General features: G+C 40.4%; 1 protein-coding gene across 6 annotated transcripts in view; it reads right to left on the bottom strand.

Annotated features, from left to right (window-relative positions):
* Positions 1–230: 230 nt before the first annotated feature.
* The window catches only part of NEGR1 (neuronal growth regulator 1), a 748,663-nt gene continuing 728,866 nt past the window's right edge, over positions 231–20,027 (bottom strand). For 4 of the 6 annotated variants that reach the window (XM_068239223.1, XM_068239224.1, XM_068239227.1 and 1 more), the window contains one exon: positions 231–2,678. In XM_068239223.1, coding sequence (XP_068095324.1) covers positions 2,554–2,678 — 125 coding nt within the window. In that variant the 3' untranslated portion in view covers positions 231–2,553. The remainder of the gene's footprint in view (positions 2,679–20,027) is intronic. The other 2 variants (XR_011021943.1, XR_011021944.1) reach the window with 2 other exon arrangements.

The raw sequence follows: 20,027 nt of genomic DNA, 5'->3' as shown, positions 1-20,027 counted from the left end.
TAGGCCTGCGTAGTACGCTCCTGGTGACATCAGCAGCATTGAGGACACGGCAACGCAGGCGCAGTGGTTTTCAGACTTTAAAGTCTGAAATTCCAGAAGTAAACGGGAGGCGGGTCCGGAGCATTGGAGAGTGGCTTCGCGGGCACAGGATGTGTGCGGGGGACCATTAGAAGCCCCGGGTAAGTTCAACTCATTTTCCCTTGACCCCCCTACAGTATCCCTTTAATGGCCAGGGGAATGAGTGAGCTGACTCCTCCCCCCTCCCTTCCAGTTCTCTACTTGGTTGCATGTTTTTCAACATTGAGAGGGTACTTTGCAAAGAGACAGCAAAACTTCGACCCTACTTGCTTGGTAACCTTGTCCCAGTGTTGAGGAGAAGGACCTTTTCCAACATCAATATGGCCCAAGAAAGAGGTTACCAATATGGAGGGGAATGTTTGGGGATTCTCACCACTATGTTGGATTTATATGTGTGTGTGTGTGTTTCTGTGTGTGTGTGTGGGGGGGGGGGGGGGGGGGGGGGGTTGCATGAATAGGGAATAAGTGGCCACCCCCTCCATGGCACTGGTTAAGAACAGTTTTTCTGTTCAAGTGAACTTTAACTTTACATTCAGGAAAAAACACATTTCAGAAAAAAGGAAAAGAATACAAAAAACATTGAGGACATTTTCCCACAGGTGCGCTGAGCAACCTTAGCAATTATAGTAACAACAGTTTATTCATGGACCTTGTGTTAAATTCAAATATGGGGACAAAAATGTCACTTTGTATACTTCAATATGAGTTGAATGACCTTCAGAAAAAAATTGTGTAATAAATTCAATATATTATATATTTCTGTATATATTTCTATAAATTGTATTTCTTGAGGCCCAGTCCCTCTGACTCGGCACAACACCGAGTAAAGCCCCAAAATATTCTGTTTTGAATAAGGATGCTTATTCAGATTCCGAAAAATTGAAACATCCGTATTTCCGATAGGAAATCAGAAAATGGAATAACGGAACTCAGTAGAGTTGGACCAATCACAAGCCTTGGATACTACCAAGAATTCCTGAGTCTTGTGACTGGCCTAAAATTTCCGTGACATTCCAATTACCAAAATAAAATTCTGCATTTGCTGATCGGTTCAATACATCCAAATCAACTCGGAAGTATTTGGCCTATCAGAGAATGCAAAAAATGACAAAAAAAAAAAGACGGGAAATCGGAAATCGTCAGAAATTGGAATTTCCGCAGAATCGTAAATCGTCATTTCTGACTATCCCTACTTTTGAACTGTGGATATGTGGCTGGGGATTGTTTGGAACAGAAGTTTGGCCCCTGCAAGTTTGTTTCAGACTTTTAGTGATGCCCGAGTATCCTGAAAAACTCTTAATAAAAATATTAATGGTGGCGAATCATTATTCAATAGTGCATAAGGAACATCATGGTAACCACAGTGACCAATTCCTACTTGAATAAAATGCAAATAGAAGGTGTAGTGTGAAAGTTCACCTTTCAAACGGCCCTGCTATTATGTCGTCTATCGGGCTTTTTTTATTGACCAACAGAAACCTGGAATTTTTTATGTCTCCATGGGATAAATAACATGGCGTTTAAACACTGGCTGAGGTATGGACATTTTTTTTTATTTGCACACACTGAAGTCTTTCACACTTGGGTGGCTGCTTGAGATGAACGCCTAAAAATATGTTCTGTACATTTTGACTTTTTTTTAATATATATATAGACTTAACCCCTTTAAGCTAATAAAACCCTTCTGAATAATAATAATAATAATAATAGTAAAAATAAAATTAACATTTTATGAAGGCACACCCATGCGAAACATACAAATTAAATCTGCTTAATGCAGTTTTTATTTTTTACCTTCTTGAAATGATTATTTTTTTTTATAATACTGATCGTGGATACCCAAATATTAATCTTGCAGTCGATCAAGCTTAACATAACTGGCGTAATCTTTTGAAGGCAATATTCTTGTCATAAAAATGGAAACTGTTTTTTGATACACATGAGTTCAAAATCTTATTTCGCAAAAAAAAGGCAAGAGAGCGCACGCCTCAGAACTTTAGAGTGTATGATTTTCCCCCACGCTATGATCTCTCATCCTGTTTTAATTTCAGGTATTTATTTTTTTTATTTTTTATTTTTGTCAACCACAGCCCACCCTTAACGCCATCCAACTTTTTTTTATTTTTTTCAAAAGTTGTAAATTACAAACACGAGTCACAGCTAATTGTCTCTAAGAGTAATTTCAGAGCTGTTACCTTAGACTTTTTGTTTTTGTTTTTTTTTCTTAAAAAAAGAGGACAATGTGTACTGCGTCACAAGGGAATGCAGCTAATCGAAAAGAAAAAAAAAAGAAAAGAATTAAGGTATTTACAAAAATGAACAATTTTTTTTAAAGAAGCCGGTCATCCCCCACATGTCAGTGCGACTGATTACATGCCACACCGCTTCAAACGCACCATACCAGATTGCATCCTGACATCGTCATCAGCACCTTCACAGACATCTTTAAAGCCTTTTGTGTATGGTTCTGTGTGTTTATTGGATAATCGTATTCTTCAGGTAGATGATGCTCGTGAAAGAGGAAAGCGTCAACACAAGGTACCAACAAGAGAAAAGGATTTCTGCTCTTCCTGTGATGCCATATTGGGCTGTGCTTGGAGCTGAAAAAGAAAACAGAAAATGTGATTATTTTCGACAGCTAAATATACATGGATTTAAATACAGTGAATGGGATCAGATTTAAGAGCCACATCACAAAAAAATTGTAAAATTTAAACTACATATTTCTAATGGTGCCCATAAATAATAAACCAAATTGATTGAATAGAATAAAAGTCAAAAATCTTTTTTTCGATCAAGAAAAATGAACGGTTATCCTGTATTTTTGATAAAAATCCGATCGGACTTGTTGGAAAAATGTTTGTATTTGATCTAACGGAATAATTGAATGAAATTATCTAATCGAAAAAAAAAAGTGTACCATGTATGGGCACCATAAGAAGTAGCATACATTTGTCACAGAGTAGCATGTACCATAAATTACTTTTCTCCTATGTTGTTGTCACTTACAGTAGCCAGTAAAAATCTGACAGGTTTTGGACTAGTCCATCTCCTCAAGGGGGATTTTTAGAATTTTCTTTATTCTCTACAAAAGCACTGTATGGAAATTATGTAATTGATGCTGGCTGCCCTCTCTCTCTCATTTGCACACTATTCTGGCAGTTGGACTAAGCAAGTGCATTTAAAATAAAGAAAACCCTGAAAATCCCTCATGAGGAGGTGGACTAGTCCAAAATCGTCAGATTTGTCAGATGTTTACTGCCGACTGTATTGACAGCAAGATAGGATTTTTTTTTTAGTGTAGATGGATTAAGATGTAATAGGGCCCTAGGCAAGGTAGTCGATTTGGGGCCTTCTTGTGGTCCTTTTGATAAGCTAAAGAAGAGAGAGGTCAAAGAAGGTGGTAGGTTGGCCCCTTGACACCCACCAGGCCCCAAGCCCCTGCCTAGGTTGCCTGGAGGATAATCCTGCTTTTGTGCATTCTATTCTGGAACAAATGTACATTTTATGCACATGCATTTTAAAGTTTACAATTTTTCATGATAGTGGTCCTTTACTTGCCATGAGAACTACGTTTTCAGTAGTCTACTTTTCCTTGAAAATTGGTATCTTCCAATGAGAAAAGTTTGACTATTTCTGAACAGCTACAAAGTATGGTAATCCCACTATCCTATTCTATAATACTGTTAAAGTTAACATATATGGTCATGAAATATAGAAAAACGAAGGATGATGCATAAATACTGGGGCCATGGTGCCTCTAGAAGGACCTTTGGTAGTCCTTATGGAAGAACTCTGCTCTGGATTATGTGATAAGATGGTCGAAAATGTTTATATATTACTCAAATCTAGCTCCATGATGCCCTTTAGTAGCGAACTTTACTTGAAATTGATGGTATCAGGTCATCACTATTGTGCCATTTACAATTTTTGTAGTCTTCTATTGTGATAAAAATGTCTTTGAGGTTGGCTACATAGAATTTGGGAATCTAGGTCTAGATCTAGGATCTAGGCCATACACATTCACCTTGCAGCATCTTTACATGGATCAACAAATCTTCACAAGCAACCACAAACTTCTTGATTGTGTTCTGACCCATTTTACGCTCTATCTAAGGTGGGACTTGAGTGACCAATCACTGGGCCCAGTCATGGTCATGTACACAACGTTAACGGCTAGATCAGCAGTGAAGGGGAACAGTACTGAATTTGTCACAGCTGATGACTTAAGGTAATGGCTGGATATTCGAAAAATAGATAACTTTTAATTGAGTTCCTTCCATTTGAGATGCCCCATGAAAATGCAGAAAAAGAAGGGTATCATTTGAAAAGGGCATCAGAGCCATCTGCTCCAGTTGGGTAGATATTCGTCTATGCAAGTTAATGAGAAATTAATGGGTGAAGAAAATTGCTCTGGTCCTGAAATGGTAGAGTGCTGCCATAGACTTCAATGTTGTTTGCCGTGATTTGCGGCTAAAAGCAATAGAAAAGGGAGCTTGTATTTTTTTTTTATGGCTTTATAAATGTGGCTACAACAAGTAAGTAATTTTTAGGGCTAGATACAGTGGGATGCAAAAGTTTGGGAAATCTTGTTAATTGTCAGGATTTTCCTGTATAAATCGTTGGTTGTTACGATAAAAAATGTTAGTTAAATATATTATATAGGAGACACACACAGTGATATCTGAGAAGTGAAATGAAGTTTATTGGATTTACAGAAAGTGTGCAATAATTGTTTAAATAAAATTAGGCAGGTGCATAAATTTGGGCACCACAAAAAATAAATTAAATCAATATTTAGTAGATCCCCCTTTTGCAGAAATTACAGCCTCTAAACCAGGGCTTTCCAACCCTGTCCTCAAGTACCACCAACAGTGCATGTTTTGTGGAAATCCACAGAGGCAGTTAATCAGCTCTGCTGAGACACTAATTACCTCACCTGAATGTTTGTGGTCTTCTGCAAAACATGCACTGTTGGTGGTACTTGAGGACAGGGTTGAAAAGCCCTGCTCTAAACACTTTGGTTGTCCAAACTTTCGCATACCACTGTAATTGTGGCTATGACAAGTACGTCTAAAGATTGGTTATATCAGCAGGTCACAAGTTTGGTTATATTTTCAGAATAACGTATGTTTGACTTGAAATGTGGCTATAATGATAATAAATTGGGTTATGTCAGGGTTAGGCACCACCAGGACAGTCTTAGGTTTAGACACCACCAAGGGGGTTCTTAGGGTGAGACACCTCCAGGGTGAAGTCTTAGGGTTAGGCACCACCAGGGGGTGTCTTAGGGTTAAGCACCACCAGGGGGGTCTTAGGGTTAGGCACCACCAATGTGGGGGGTGGTCTTAGGGTTAGGCACCACCACAGTTGGGGGAGGGTGTCTTAGGGTTAGGCACCACCAGGGAGGGTTCTGTGTGAGAGTAGGGAGAAGATAGGTTATAGTAATCACTTTTCTCTGCTGTATTCGACACCCTTTTATAATCGAGATTGCTTATCTCGGCTATATCCAACGCCCGTTTATAACGGAAATCACTTTTCTTGACTATATCTGGTGCTCTTTTATAATCAAAACCACTTTTCTTAGCTATATTTAGCACTCTATAATTTTACTCGGCTATAATCAGTGCCCTTTTATAACCGAAAGCCCTTTTCTCAGCTATACATGGTACAGTTTTATAACCACAATTTTGTTTCTCAGCTACATCCGGCACCCCTTTTTTCCAGGCACCATTTTCAAATGAATGCAAAAAAAGACCTTAACTTTAACCTGACGAAGCACCTATGTCATTAAACTCTGCACCTCCCGCAACATTGAGCACTCTGATTTGAGAACCTTTACTGTCCATGGATGCTACGCCATGAAGCTTTTGAATGAAGGGGGAAGGATATTGCTCCAACATTAAAGGAATCACCCTTGAGTCAGGAAAAAGTTGAAGCCCTCTTGTACAGCATTTGCCTTAAAACACCACATGGCACCAAGACTTTGAAAGTACTGTTGGCTGGGTCATTCTTTGTAGCTTGCTAGGCTTTAAGTAAGTGAAGCTTTAGGCATTTCTAAGAAAAATTACATTTCAAAGACATGTCCATATTGATAGCTTTAGCTTTGGAACTGACCCTAGCTGTCACCCTGCCTGGATGCCAATTGCGGTGGACATTTGAAAGCCAGTTCTTTGATCTACAAACCTGCCCTTCGTATTCTCTTACTGTAAGAAAGCAAAGAGACATCGGCTGTCATATCATGCTTGAGCACTCTGTAAAATGCATGTGAAAAGGGAGTACATACAACTTATTAGGGCTTGTGTACATGGCCAATTAAGTATTTGAGAAACTTTTCTAGCTAGCTAGCATAGTGTATATATAAGTTTAAAGATTCATAATTATCTGCCTTCTATAAACTTAAACTCCAAATGTGGAAAAATAGAATATTCTGTATCTGTAAAACTCGAAGGCAACGGAGTTTGGAATTTAACTTTACAGATGGCAGATTATTATGAATCTTTAAACTTATATATACACTATGCTAGCCCGCCGCTCTTGTTATATTCCCCTGAAGATGGCAAATTGCCGAAACTAGTCGGGACAAGAGCGGGCAGCATACATCTGGGTCGCAAATAGAGGTTACTAAGTACCACACTGGGTGGGAAGTGAAATACGCCAGAAGAGGGTCCTAAGCGGATTAGGACCCTCTTGAAGTAAGTGTACTCTGCCCCCTATGTTCTGCCTTATATCCAGAAATAAAGGAGAAATATCTTCGTACCACTGTAAGCATCCCTGTTTTATGTCGTTGCACCGTAAGTGCAGATACAGGTGGTGAAAAGTGGGAAGACACACATCACAAGGATAAAGACTAAGAGGAATATACCTGCGCTGTGAACACTTTAACATTACTGTTTACTTGGATAGAAGGATTTATCCTCACACAGCTGTACAACTGTTCTTATTCATTGAAATCTGGGGCGTCACAGTTACTCTAACATATACTTTAAGTTTACAGTGTTAAAGGCAATACAAAAATGAAACAAATATGCTAGTGTTTTTGAAGATTGTATTTTGAGGGGTTCAATCTGCTTTCTGGCTACACATGACCTAATAATATTTTTTTTTACTTTATTTTTGTCTTGAGCACTAAAAATAAAAATGGCAACAATTTTCAAAAAATGAAAAACATAAGAAATGTAATCAGATGCTCCAGTTTTTTTGTTCATGCTCCGTCTGCATTTCCACCTTTTGATGTTTTGTGGCCCTTCCAATGCCATTAATAAAACATAGGGGCTTGATGAATTATATATTTATTTATTGCATACTGTGTCTATGGATTTATTTGGATACAATAATATATGTGAATTTATTTACGTATTTATTCATTCATTTATATAGTTTTATCTATATGTTTTTATTATATAGACATGTATTACTTATTTATTTTTTCACTTTTTTATGGTTTATTTTATGGTTGTTTTTTTGTTTCTCTCTTCCTTCTCATATTGTGATAGGGGAGATTCTGAATACTGAACATAGTCTAGCTTAGAGATAGCATAAGGATTCAAATTAAAGTCTAAATATTGGTAATGCTTAGACTTCCCTCATTTTCTTTTCAAGGCATATATTGACCTGAAGAAGTGGCTCCCAGCAACGAAACACACTGTCTGTCCTTTTTTTTTCAATAAACTGTGAATATATATTCAAATGTTTGTCATCATTGAAAGCAAGTCAATGCCTACCTTCTTTTAAAATGTTTTTTTAATTATTTTATAGTTTATGGGCACCTCCAGGTAGTAGTTTTCTATTAATATTGAAACTCACATGGGCTGTTTAAAATAGCAGAATGGAGGGACCCCACATTTGCTTGCCTCTTTACCTGCTGAATCCCTGCCTGTATGACTGGGCAGAGGGCAGAGAGAGAGTTTGCTGATATCGCTTGGGAAGAGCCACACCCCCCCCCCCTTTTTAAATTATAAAAAATTAGGGCTGATATAGTAAAATATTTAAAACCACAAACACTGGTTCACATGACAGAGTCCGGGGCCCCCAACTGTTGTGTGAACCAGTGTTTTGATTTTATATTCTTTTTTTGCAGCTTCCAGGATGCGGGTGACAGGTAAGTGGCTAGGGAGGGACCCCTGTGGGAGAGATGCCTGCACATGGTGGTCCTGCTAGCAACATAGTCTATGATTATGTCCAACCGCAGGCCTCCTACTGCTGCCTAATTGATGCAATTCCTGCTAGATTTGGTACGGCAGGCAAAGGGTGTATAATTGTGCACCTGATTGACTGACGGGCGCCTGCTGACCAGATAAAGGTTGGAAATTGCTAGAGCTGGGAGTGAGCAATTGTGTATATTAAAATATTTATTTGACGTTTTAACGGTTGCTTTTAATATGTCTCCTTTCCAAAATACTCAATTATAAGACAGCATTGCCTTTTTTTTGCTGACAGTCATTGGAGCATGCTCATGGCGAGCATTGGCAAATGGTTAATAAATAATCAAAATAACTTTGCATGCCTGGGATTGGCCTCCAGGGACTACACTTGTAATTTTTTTTTTTTTAATGTGATCCAATTTTTTTCAGTAATTTCCTCCTACTGCTTGCCAAGCTACCCATTATAAATAGTATAGAATATACAGTATATAACTTAAAGAGGAACTTTACCAAAAGATAGTAGTAGGGCGGAAAAAAATTAATCAATACATGAGCCAGCAGGTCATCATCTTTTCTGCTGGCTGACAAGAAAAAAAAAAAAGCACTAACTGCCCTATCTATAAACACACCCACCAACCCAGTTGATCTCTTCAAGAAAAGATAATGATTTATCCAGGGAAAAGGGGGTATCAGCTACTGATTGAGATGAGGTTCAATCCCAGGTTAAAGTTGCTCTTTTACCACTTCGGTACCAGCAGCCTCTGCCCCCTTAAGGACCAGAGGCTGCTGGTACAGTAAAGTGCTCCCACCGGTCACGCCGTTCTGTCCCCGCCGCAGGCTGCTCTCTCTGCCCTCTCTATGACAGCAGAGCACTGTGAGATGGTCAGGAGCCGCTTTCATTGGCTCCTGACCCTGTCAATCAATGTAAGCCAATTGGACTGGCTTACAGTGATGACAGGGCAAGGAGCCAATGAAAACGGCTCCTGACCGGCACACAGTGCTCTGCTGTCATAGAGACGGCAGGGCGAGCGAATTGCGGCGGGGTCAAAGCGGCGAGATCGGCAGTAACGGTGGGGAAGTGCGGTTAATGGGACGTTGAACCTACGTCCAGTCAGGGCCGCAGCGCCACCTGCTGGATGTAGATTCAACCTACGTCGCTCCGGAGGCAGTTATGGTTCGGCTAAGATGCGGTATCTTGTTTGGCTACTAAACTAGACAATGGAAAACCAACCGAATTTGTTGTGCTGTAGAGTACCATCAATACTTTCTGTTTTAAGATGACACTGCTGTACTTTGCGAATGTTTTCTGTAGAACACAATAAGGGTAAAGAGGTGCCCAGATAGATATAAAATTAGTTTCAAATCAAATAAAATGTAGAAAAATGATGGCTTACCTCAATGATGACAGTCAGATAAGAAAATAAGATTTATTATGCACTGGAAATGCGTTTTAAGGGTCTGAGCCATTTTTCTATGTTTTAACGGATTTTAACCTTATTTTATCTTTACCTAAGCGCTTCTTTACCCTTATTGTGTGCATAACTCCCCCATCCTATTGAGGTAGGCGGGGTTTCCTCTGGGGTCACATGGTGGATGCCACTTTGACATCCAGTTGTTTTTGACCTAAGAGAGCAACCATATCCAGTCCCGTTGAGACACCACGAGTGGCGTCTGGTTCATTGTCTCCACCTGCCTCAAGTGGTTGGTTGCCCTTATTGCAACCTACCTTCATGAGTAGCTTCTTTTTGATTGTATACACTATCCATCAGCTACTAGCATGCTGCGCTCTTTGGGCTCCCGTTGTATCTGTGTCTTTTTTCCTCAGGGTGTCAAGACACCTCACTCTTCTATTTTCTGCAAAAGGTTTAGTTGTTTTTTTTTATTATTATTTAATTTTTTTTTTTCTGTGTGGCCTGTACAGTTAGAACTTCTCTATAACCGAACTGGATATTTTTCATAGTGGGTATACTAATGCGTGGCCAAGAAAGTCATTCCTGCGGGTAGGAATACAAGCAGTTCAGTCACCTTGAGGAATATTGGATGTTGTAGCAAAGCTATATTTTTTTATGTCATCTATATTTAAAAAGCTGGATGAATTTTGAACACAGATGTGTTAATATTGATAGGTTGAGAGCCCAATGCTACCATCAAGAGTGTTATCAGAGTTGCACAATACTGAACACAGCACTTTGAGAACTGGACACAAAGAAGTGTACTACACACGGTATGGCAGATGCTGTCTCAAAGCAAACCTGGAATATGCAATCTTGAAGCAGATGTGGATTGAACATAAAAAAAAATCAGACTTTGGCTTAGTTTACAGTTGCACAGTTGCTGTTGACAGAATGGGAAATGGCCAAAAGTTGTTCCCATTCATTGATCTAAGTCCCCGTTAGAACGATCGCTGGCTTCTATATAGAAACCGCAATCGTTCTGTTACACATCCCCTCTTCACTTCCGTACGCTTAGAGGAAGCCAAAAAAAAAAATTAACTGAGGCCATCTTGTGGCCAAATAGTAAAACTAATTCTACATAATTTTTCTTTAAATGAATAGGCACACTTTTTTCATTCAAAATTAACTGTTTACCTCCCACACACCCAGAAAATACTCAAATACATTTTTTAATAAAAAAAATGACAATTAAAAAAACCAAAAACATAAATAGTTACCTAAGGGTCTAAACGGTTTTTTTTAATATGCATGTCAAGAAGGTATATTCCTATTATTTTTTTAATTATAAGCTTGTAAATAGTGATGGATGCAATGGGAGGAATGGATGGGGAGCGTAGCTGCCTCTTGCTGCCCTCTAATTCTTGCCACCTGAAGCACGTGATTCATGTTGCTTCATGGAGTAATCGTCCTGCTCATACGTAGGCTGTAAAGAAGCAGGAGCCATACACAAATGACTGGTTACATGAGAAAGTTGGTGGTTATTCCCAGACCTGATCCATCCCAAATAATAATATTTAGATATTTGTGTCTAAATGTATTTAGAAAATCCAACTGACCAACTGACCAACTGAAAAAAAACTAATTGTTTGCTGGCATTGAATTCCTGTGGAAGCAAAATTTGTGCCGATAGGAGCTTTGACAGGTCGTAGAATAGGTGTCCACAGCTTATTAAGGAATCCTCTCTAGTTAAGAGAAGCTTTCAGCGGCGACTGAACAGTCCATTTTTAAATAACCTCCATCGTCGTTTTAAATTAATGTCCAGCCTGTCCAAATGACAGGTCCATTTTGCTGCTCCGCGGACACTTCTACCCATCGTCTAAGTTGGCAAAGGTGCTGCTGCTTTCTCTAGATTAGAAGACTAAACAGCCATTTCTCTCACTGGGAATCCTATCAGTGGTACGAAAACATTTTGTATTGTTAACCCTTTAGCAGCTTCTAACAAAATGTTTCGTTTTTTGAGACCCGCAGACCTCTGTTGGCATATCTCGTTTGGCTCCCTAAGAATTTTTTTTTCCAAAGGGTTAAAAGAAGATTGGTCTATCGAAGTTTTGTTACCACATACTGCACACTTAACCCCAGACATCCCAGAAGCAGTATATGTCTATGTGGGGTCAGCTGATCTTAAAGCCCAATTCAAGTACATTTTCTAATTTTTGTTTTAACCCTTTAATCCTGATGTACTCGACCCAGAGGCTTCCATCTCCCTAGGTACAGGGCCAGATCTGGACATTTTGCTGCCTGAAGCAAACTTGTGAGGACGCACCCCTCAAACACACAACCTAAAGGTAGCTTATTAAATAGATTAGGCCACTACCAGCAACTGGTAGTGGCCTAATCTATTTATTAAGCTACCTTTATATGTGTAATATGTGATGTTTTATAATGTATATACTTTAGCACTTTAGGCACTCTAGGCACTTTGGTTACCCCTGACGAAGTTTCCAATTAAGGAAACGAAACATGTAGGGTTGTGTGTGGGGTTGTTAATATACATGCATTGTGAGTTTGGAGGAGAGTCTGACAGACAAATGTCCTTTATCCCCAACCCAATGTATCACTTTTTGCACTAAGGGATAGTATAATCTGTTCAATCTATTTATTTTTAACCCAAATTTATTAAAAGCTACGTTTTAACAATAAACAATCTCCGAAAAAGGTTTACCTAGTGTTTTTTGATATACTTAACCAAAAATAACAAATTTAGAGTTTTAGAAAACGATAAATCTTATTTAAACAACACACAATTAGTGTTTTAGCTAATTAAAAGCAATAGGAAATGCTTGAAATGGTTTAAAACCAATGATCCTGTACTACGATTAGATATGTATATATATTTGTCAAGGGGTACTTGTGATAATGTTTACTATGCTAGAGGGTACTTGCTGAGTACAGGGTTTTAAAAGTGGTACATACCAATAAAATGTTGAGAAACACTGTTCTAAACTATAGAACAGAGCAGAGCTAATGAACCTTTAAACTTTCCTGCAGTAAAACATCTCAATGTGTCTCTCACTGTATCTTGGCTGTTTGAGTGCTTCAGAAAACAGGACTGTATTCAACTCAGTGGGATGGCTAGCTCAGAGAAGCTCTTTTGCATAGATAACAAAGTATTTTTTAACTCTTCCTGAACTGGAAAACAACACGAGACTCTTTTCTTTGCTACTAATGTTCTATTTGTTATCCATACTACACATACCATTTATTATCTTATAAGTTTTTTTTTCTTGCTTCAGGTTTGCTAAAAGAGAATATGTACTCTAAAATTCTTACAATAAAAAGCATACCATTCTATTCATTATGTTCTCCTGGGCCCCTCTGTGCTGTTTCTGCCACTCCCTGCTGCAATCCTGGCTTGTAATTTCCATTTTTAGGCAGTGTTTACAAACAAAAGACATGGCTTCTAACTATAATGTGATAGGCTTGAGAGTATCTCAGTCTCTGACTCATACAGAGCTTGGAGAGGGTGTGTAGAGCTTCCCGCCAATGACAAGCAGTGCAGCACATTCCACACATTCCAGCCTCAGCCGGCTCTGACAGAGCCGACAGAGAGAGAAGATTAGATCATATAACAGAGATAACACAGCCACTGTGCAACTAGAAAAGGCTGCAGTAACACAGACCACATTAGAACAAGTATAGGAACTTATAGGATAGAAGAAATAAGGCTGAAAATTTTGTTAGAGTCTCTTTAAAACAAACCCACAGGTTTGTTTTGCTTTGAGTGAAAACAGAGGTGAATTAATTTTTGACTATCAGCCAGGAGTTCCTGTTTTCTTTATGGATGAATTGTTCCATCAGAACATCAAGTGAAATGTTCCCCAAGTATTCCCTGGTGGCTCCTGTTTAATGAACACCTACAAAGTCGTGTCATAATAACCCAGTAGAAAGATGCCTTTTCTCATACATAAAACACCATTAAGAGTAACAAACAATTCTTATTCTCTTTCACTCCTTTCCCTTTGTCATCAGATTTCGAGCAGGAAAAGAAGCCCGAGCTGCAGTTAATGATGAGGAATAACAATGCCGGAATCTGATCGTCGCTCCGTAACGGCGTGACAATCGCTCTGGCGAGAGGCGTTTGTAGTACAATGGCGCCATTCTGCTCCCGAGTTTCTGAAGCTCATGGCTGCTTTCATGCGCCTAATCGCAGCTGCAGCACCCAGCCACAAACAGATGCGCACGGCATTCGCGGACCGCCGTGGCTGATGTGTGATGTGCTTCATTCTTCGTCTCTTTCTTGTCTGGATGGCAGACATCACACCGAGAGCTTTCAATAAAAATGCAGGTACTATAGAGGAGAAATATTTCCGCTTTCATTAAGGCACAGATGTGCCTACCACCGCCGCCAGCCGGAGCTGGAACATCTAATGGCAACTTCTAAACCAGCATCCTCTAGATGAGACTAAAAAGATTTTATGTATGCCACTATTTCACTTCTGTTTTTCTTTCCTCTAGCGGGGGACACAGATGTATTTAGAGATCGAGAACCGGATAAACTAAGGTAGGGGTGTCCAAACTTTTTAGGCCAAATGCTATATTGCCGTTCTTGAGAGTGTTAGGGGGCCAAACAAGGGAAATTCAACACAGTTTTTGTAGGTTGCAGTTAGGTACACTATGCCTGTGACATTTTGACAAATTAAACAATCATGTTGTACTGTAAAATAGAAAAGAGACTTCAGAAAATTTCTGGAAAGGGTTAGTACTATATGTGTATATGGTTATCTCATCATGTCACATGTCACTTCAGGTACACTTTAACTGCTTGAGGACCACAGGCTTACACCCCCCTAGTGACCAGGCCATTTTTTACAATTTAGCACACTGCAGCTTTAATAGTTCGCTTCAGGGCCATAAAACTAGCAGCCAAATAAATCTTGCCTCCTTTTCTTGCCACCAACAGAGCTTTCCAATGAAGGCATCTGATTACTGCTGTGATCTGATCTTTTTTATTATTCATTTTAATGTTCTTTTTTTTATTAAATTGTGTTTTTTTTAATTATCCCCCCCCCACCCCCAAGATCGAATCCCTGTGCTCTCCTCTAATAGGCATCAGCCTATGAGAGGGATCAGATTGTGAACCTCTCCTGGGGAGAGCTCAGTAACAGAGCTGTCCCACGTACAGCGCTGCACAAGTAATGCAGCCTTTTTTTAATTATTACAGCCTGCCAGCTCCGATCGCAGCTGGCAGGCTGTTTACAGAGCAGAGCTTTGCAACTCAGCTGGGATGCGTGCAATCCCTGCTAATCTTCGCCCCCAGGATTTGATACCAATCGGCGTTAGGCGGTCCTGGGGGAGCCACTCTGTGGCTGCCAATTGGCATTAAGCGGTCGCAGAGTGGTTAAAGATGACAACGATCATGAGTCCATGCTCGATGTATGTAGTGTACAACTTTTGTGCACTGGCTTCTAAGTCTGAGCACGAGTATATAAGAGAACCATGCGGTAGTATGATTGGGTTGAGAGGGGACTAACTAAACTCTAAATTTTAAGTGTTTCATAAAGTGTTTCCGGATGCAGAAAATGCTGTTTTGTGGATTATAAAAAATAATGAAAATGTATTTGAAATGATTTTTAAAAAATTAAATATTTTCATTTACTGCAGTGACTGTGGGGTTCTTCTTTATTGCTTTATCGGAGAAGTAACTTTATCCTTTTATTTGCATTATAAGTTTTCTGAGCTTTGCCTGCTATTAATCTGTGAGTCTGGAACGCCTTTGACAGTTGTTTCGGTAAATATACTGCTGTGATGAATAAGGATTTTTTGCCTGACAGCATTAAAAATCAGCCACCACTTGAGATTTTGCTTAGTTGTCGTTATTTATGGTTAAAAATTGACCTGCCACTATAAATATGTCTCGTCTGTTGCTGGATAATCAACCCATGACATCACTCAGGGTTTTCAGTTTTTCTTTTGAAATCAATCACAACTAAAGGGTTTGAAATACAAATAAGCGTCACCCGTCTTTGGCCCTTTGGCTCAGGTGTTCTGAGTTTATGGCTGCATCTATGTGATATCTGTGGAGTCCAACTCTTCGCCCGACTTTAGCCTCTTTGAGGTTATGTGCCAATCATTATTATTATTTTCCATAAAAATGGCTGGTACCATGGATGCAGATATAAAACTACAAACCCTGGGACCACCCTTGTGAAAATGTCCTGGGACAATTCTAGGTTCCACCTCCAAGGACCAAGTATAACCAGCTTTCACCAAATTTGTGGCCAATACAACTCCCTACTCCACTTCCCTTGCCCTCACAGTTCATGCAGCTGCCATTCCAATTCACCCATAACAAATAAGTTCCCTCCACCATCATCATATTTGATGCAGCTGCTCTAGAGAAATTCCCTTTGGAGGAGTCAGTCACATGACCCAGACATCTGTGCACAACGTGTGGAGCTGCCAAGCAGAGTGGGAGTTTCTTCCACATAACTGACCTTCTAACTTCTCCCAATTGTGTTGCTGTTATGATGCCCATACAGGGTACAATTAAAGCTTTTGATTTTCCCATTTATTCGACCAAAATGATCGAATAGTGTGAAAATCGAAAAGAATCTTTGAAGATCCAGGCCACACGCTAGCTTACTGCACAGACGTGGTTGGCAGGTGCATTAGGGCCACGCTCATGCATGAAGCGGAGCGTGGCCCAGATCTGAAATCCATAAAACTTTTGTTGGATTTCTCTGGGGGCGTCTGTGAACAGCAATGATGGTCTGGAGGATGGCATGGGAAGCCTCCACAGGCTCCATATTATGCTGAACTCCGTACTTCAGCACCCAAGCTAGGGGACAGGGCAGGGGGGCAGAGTTGCATTCCACGTCTCGTGTCAAGTGACTCCAATGCTTCCTCCTTCTCCTTCCATGCCAGAAGGAGAAAGCGTCAGAGTCACATGAAGTGCCATGAGTGCGCTCCCCATGATCCTGTCCTTTTGCTTGGGTGCTAAAGTGCGGTGTTCTGAATACAGGATCACACATTTGAACACCAACACTATAACTGCGTTGTCTTTTAACTCATTTTGGACCAAAGGTTCTGGTTCCTTTAAGGACCAACGCCTTTTTCTTCCTTTTTGCACAGTGGTTCAGAAGCCAACCACAACGGCTCCTGACCAAGGCAGTGAACTCCACTGTCTTTAGATAGTGGAGTTCTGTGCCGGCAGGGAGGCCCTATTGCGGCCCAGGGACGAGGGCTGCCGGTGTTAAAACTACGCCATATCAAGCTTAGGCAGCCACAAGTGTGGCGTAGTTTTAACTATGGCCGGTCCCAAACCAGTTAATGGCAATGTTCTGTCCACTTACAATCGACCACTACGAATGCCCCCCTATCACGCAATCCTAGACAACCCTTGAAATACAGCACTTACTTTACTGGCACCAAAAGTATTAAAGAGGAACTTTACCGAAAAGGGGGAAAAATAAATCAATGCATTTCTAAGTGAGAAGTTAAACAAATAGTAGAGAGATCAAGAAATGATTGATATTCGCCATATAATTTGTTCATATTGTCAGATCTACAATGAGCCTGCGCATCATCATCTTCATTACTGGCAGACAAGAAAAAAACGACCAGTAGATAGCACCAACGCCCTTCTCAATAACCACACCCACTAACAATGTGATGGGCTAAAAGGTTTTTTGTTTTTTTAACAGATATACATATGCACAGAGGGAGATTTCGATTGCTTGGCAGTTGGAAACAGCTATTATTTCCCACAATGCAACACGGTTCACAGACAGGAAACTGTCCGGACCTAGGTCCTGACATCACACTGTGGGAGGGGTTTCACCACAATATCAACCATACAGACACCCCTGTTGATCTATTCGGGAAAAGATTTTCTCATAAGGATGGGTATATCAGCTACTGATTGGGTTGTAGTTCAAGCTTTGGTCACAGATCCTCTTTAAGTTTCAACGAATAAAATGCAACCAGGACCAGCATCTTCGGTGACAACGCTCTGCCTTTTTTTTGGGTGTGCTTCTAAAATGAACTAAATTCTCAGCTTATTCCCAGATAATACTAGCTGATCACTAACAGATTTCTATTGCTGCCCCGGAGTTGCCGTTTAAGCTGTAAAAGCCCATCAGAAGCAGCTGTGGCTGCAAATCGTCTGAATATTTCAGGCGCAAGTGTATTCCTCCGCAGCTAAACCTGATGCCTGTCTGTATGGCAAGAAGTATGTTACGCTACCATCCGAGTAATAAATACATATTCCGATTATCATGTTTACAAAACATGGCCTACTTTCCCCCGGAATACTGATTTATGTGAATTTTTTAACACAATTACTCATTTATGAGATGGGGCGCAGCAGATGCGCGCAGGAGAGCGTCTTGCTTACATAAAGATATACACAGAGAAAATGTCATATGGAAAACAGCACACTTTGTGCTCAGAAATTACAAATAATTGATTTTCAGCTGTACGATAGGCTCACATTTCTGTTTAATAAGACTGTTAGCATTTCACCATCTCACACAGCGCCGTTCGGATGACAAAGTAATGGCCCGTTCGCAATTTTCACGTTAAAGTGTTATTTTCGTAGTTTTAGCAGTTTTAAATGATTCTCAACCTTCTGCACTGAAGACAGATTAGGTGTTTTTTTTCCCCCACAATGTACACCTTGACTTTTTTCCCTTCTACGTCTACTAAGTCCATGTTCAAATAATGTTTGCTTTTACCTCCTGTCCCTTCACACAACTTAAAGAAGGGCCCCTGCTTCTCAGTGCCCCCATATACTCACTTTTGCAGGGCATAATTTAGACCTCCTGCTACACTTCAGCAAATACGAACCTGTGAGGACTGCCCACTTCCAAAGACTCTCCACCCACATCACGGATTTCACCTCCACAGATGAGGAGAGGAAACTCTCCATCCTACTGGAGGAAGAGGAAACAACTTGCAAATAGCGGCCCAATATGTCACTGCCTGCCACCAAACTGAGAGGAACATGATACCACATGGACTATGTAACCTTTATACTGACCCCTATACCCCCTCCTCCATGGGCTACATATCCCAGCCGGGCCCCCCGTACTGTCCCCTATATCGTCCACACCACTATGAACTGTATACTCAAACCCCCATATCCTTCCCTTATCCCCCCCATGTTAATGCAAATGTTTTTCTTTGGCAATGATAAATGTATTTGGTCCTGCCAATAAAGCTTTCTTGGGTTTGGATTTGGACTTCTGCCTGAAACAAAATTGTGAGGAAGCGCAGGAGAAACAATGTATATATATATATATATATATATATATATATATATATATATATATATAAAAAAACTCTTCGCATGCACGTATACAAGATTTCACACATGCTTCACCCCTCCTCTGAAATGCCCTTCCAAAACACCCGCTCTGCACCATGCTGTGTACATTTGCCAGACACCGCCCACTAACAGCTCTATAATTTCCGCTGCCTGAAGCCCGCGGCATACAAAATCTGGGCTACACTTTTGGAAGTCATATGAACACCTCACTCCTCAGCAGTAGTGTTGGTGTTCACATGCATTCAGCACCATTTCAGCCCAGAACAGCAGGAGGGGTGCATTTCATTCAACTCCGATACTTTCTCCTTCCAGCTTGGAAGTAGGAAGTATCGGAGTTAAAGCGGACCACCAATGTTTATCACAAATTCAATTGTTCCTCTTCTCCTGTTGTTTCCCAGCAGGGAGGCGAAGCTATGTGCCAGGAGACAGCAGACATGGTGTGCGAGACTGATTCACATGAAGAAGACCCGGAAAGGTGATCATAACTTGATAGGACAAGAGGAATAATTAATTATATGATACACACTGGTGGTCTGCTTTAAATGAAACATTGCCATCCTGCTGTTACCTGCTGAAATAGTGCTAAAAGCGTGTGTTCGGGTTCTAAACCATGCATTGCCGAATTTGAACACCAATGCTACACAGCAGCTTCTCTTTCTTACACCAGTCTGGCTTGCTGAAATCCAGAACTGCCCCCATCCCTCTGCCCCACCAATAGCATTAGAGGCTAGACTCTTATACTGAGGTATTGGGTGTTCAGTTGCAGGCTTAAGGGTCTTTTCTGTTTACCAGTAGGTTTAGTTGACCTTTGAACACTAGAGAGTACTATACACAAGTGCCTATGCTGCCTTGCTGAGGAAACTCAACAGCACACCTTTCCTCATCTTCAGTTGCCCCTTGCCAAAGTGGACCTCTACTAGGGTGTTGAAGATCTCTACAGAGACCCACAATGTTCTAACAAGGGCTGCAAGTTGAAACTTCCATTCCAACTTGCAACCTTGCTATGAAATTAACCATTTTTGTTACCCCCAAACCCCAGAGCTTTGTTGCACTATGTTTAGAAAAAGACCTCCCACCTCTGAT

The sequence above is a fragment of the Hyperolius riggenbachi genome, chromosome 6 (assembly GCF_040937935.1).
Source record: "Hyperolius riggenbachi isolate aHypRig1 chromosome 6, aHypRig1.pri, whole genome shotgun sequence".
In the NCBI taxonomy this organism is placed as follows: domain Eukaryota; kingdom Metazoa; phylum Chordata; class Amphibia; order Anura; family Hyperoliidae; genus Hyperolius; species Hyperolius riggenbachi.
This window is presented reverse-complemented; position numbering and strand designations above follow the sequence as displayed.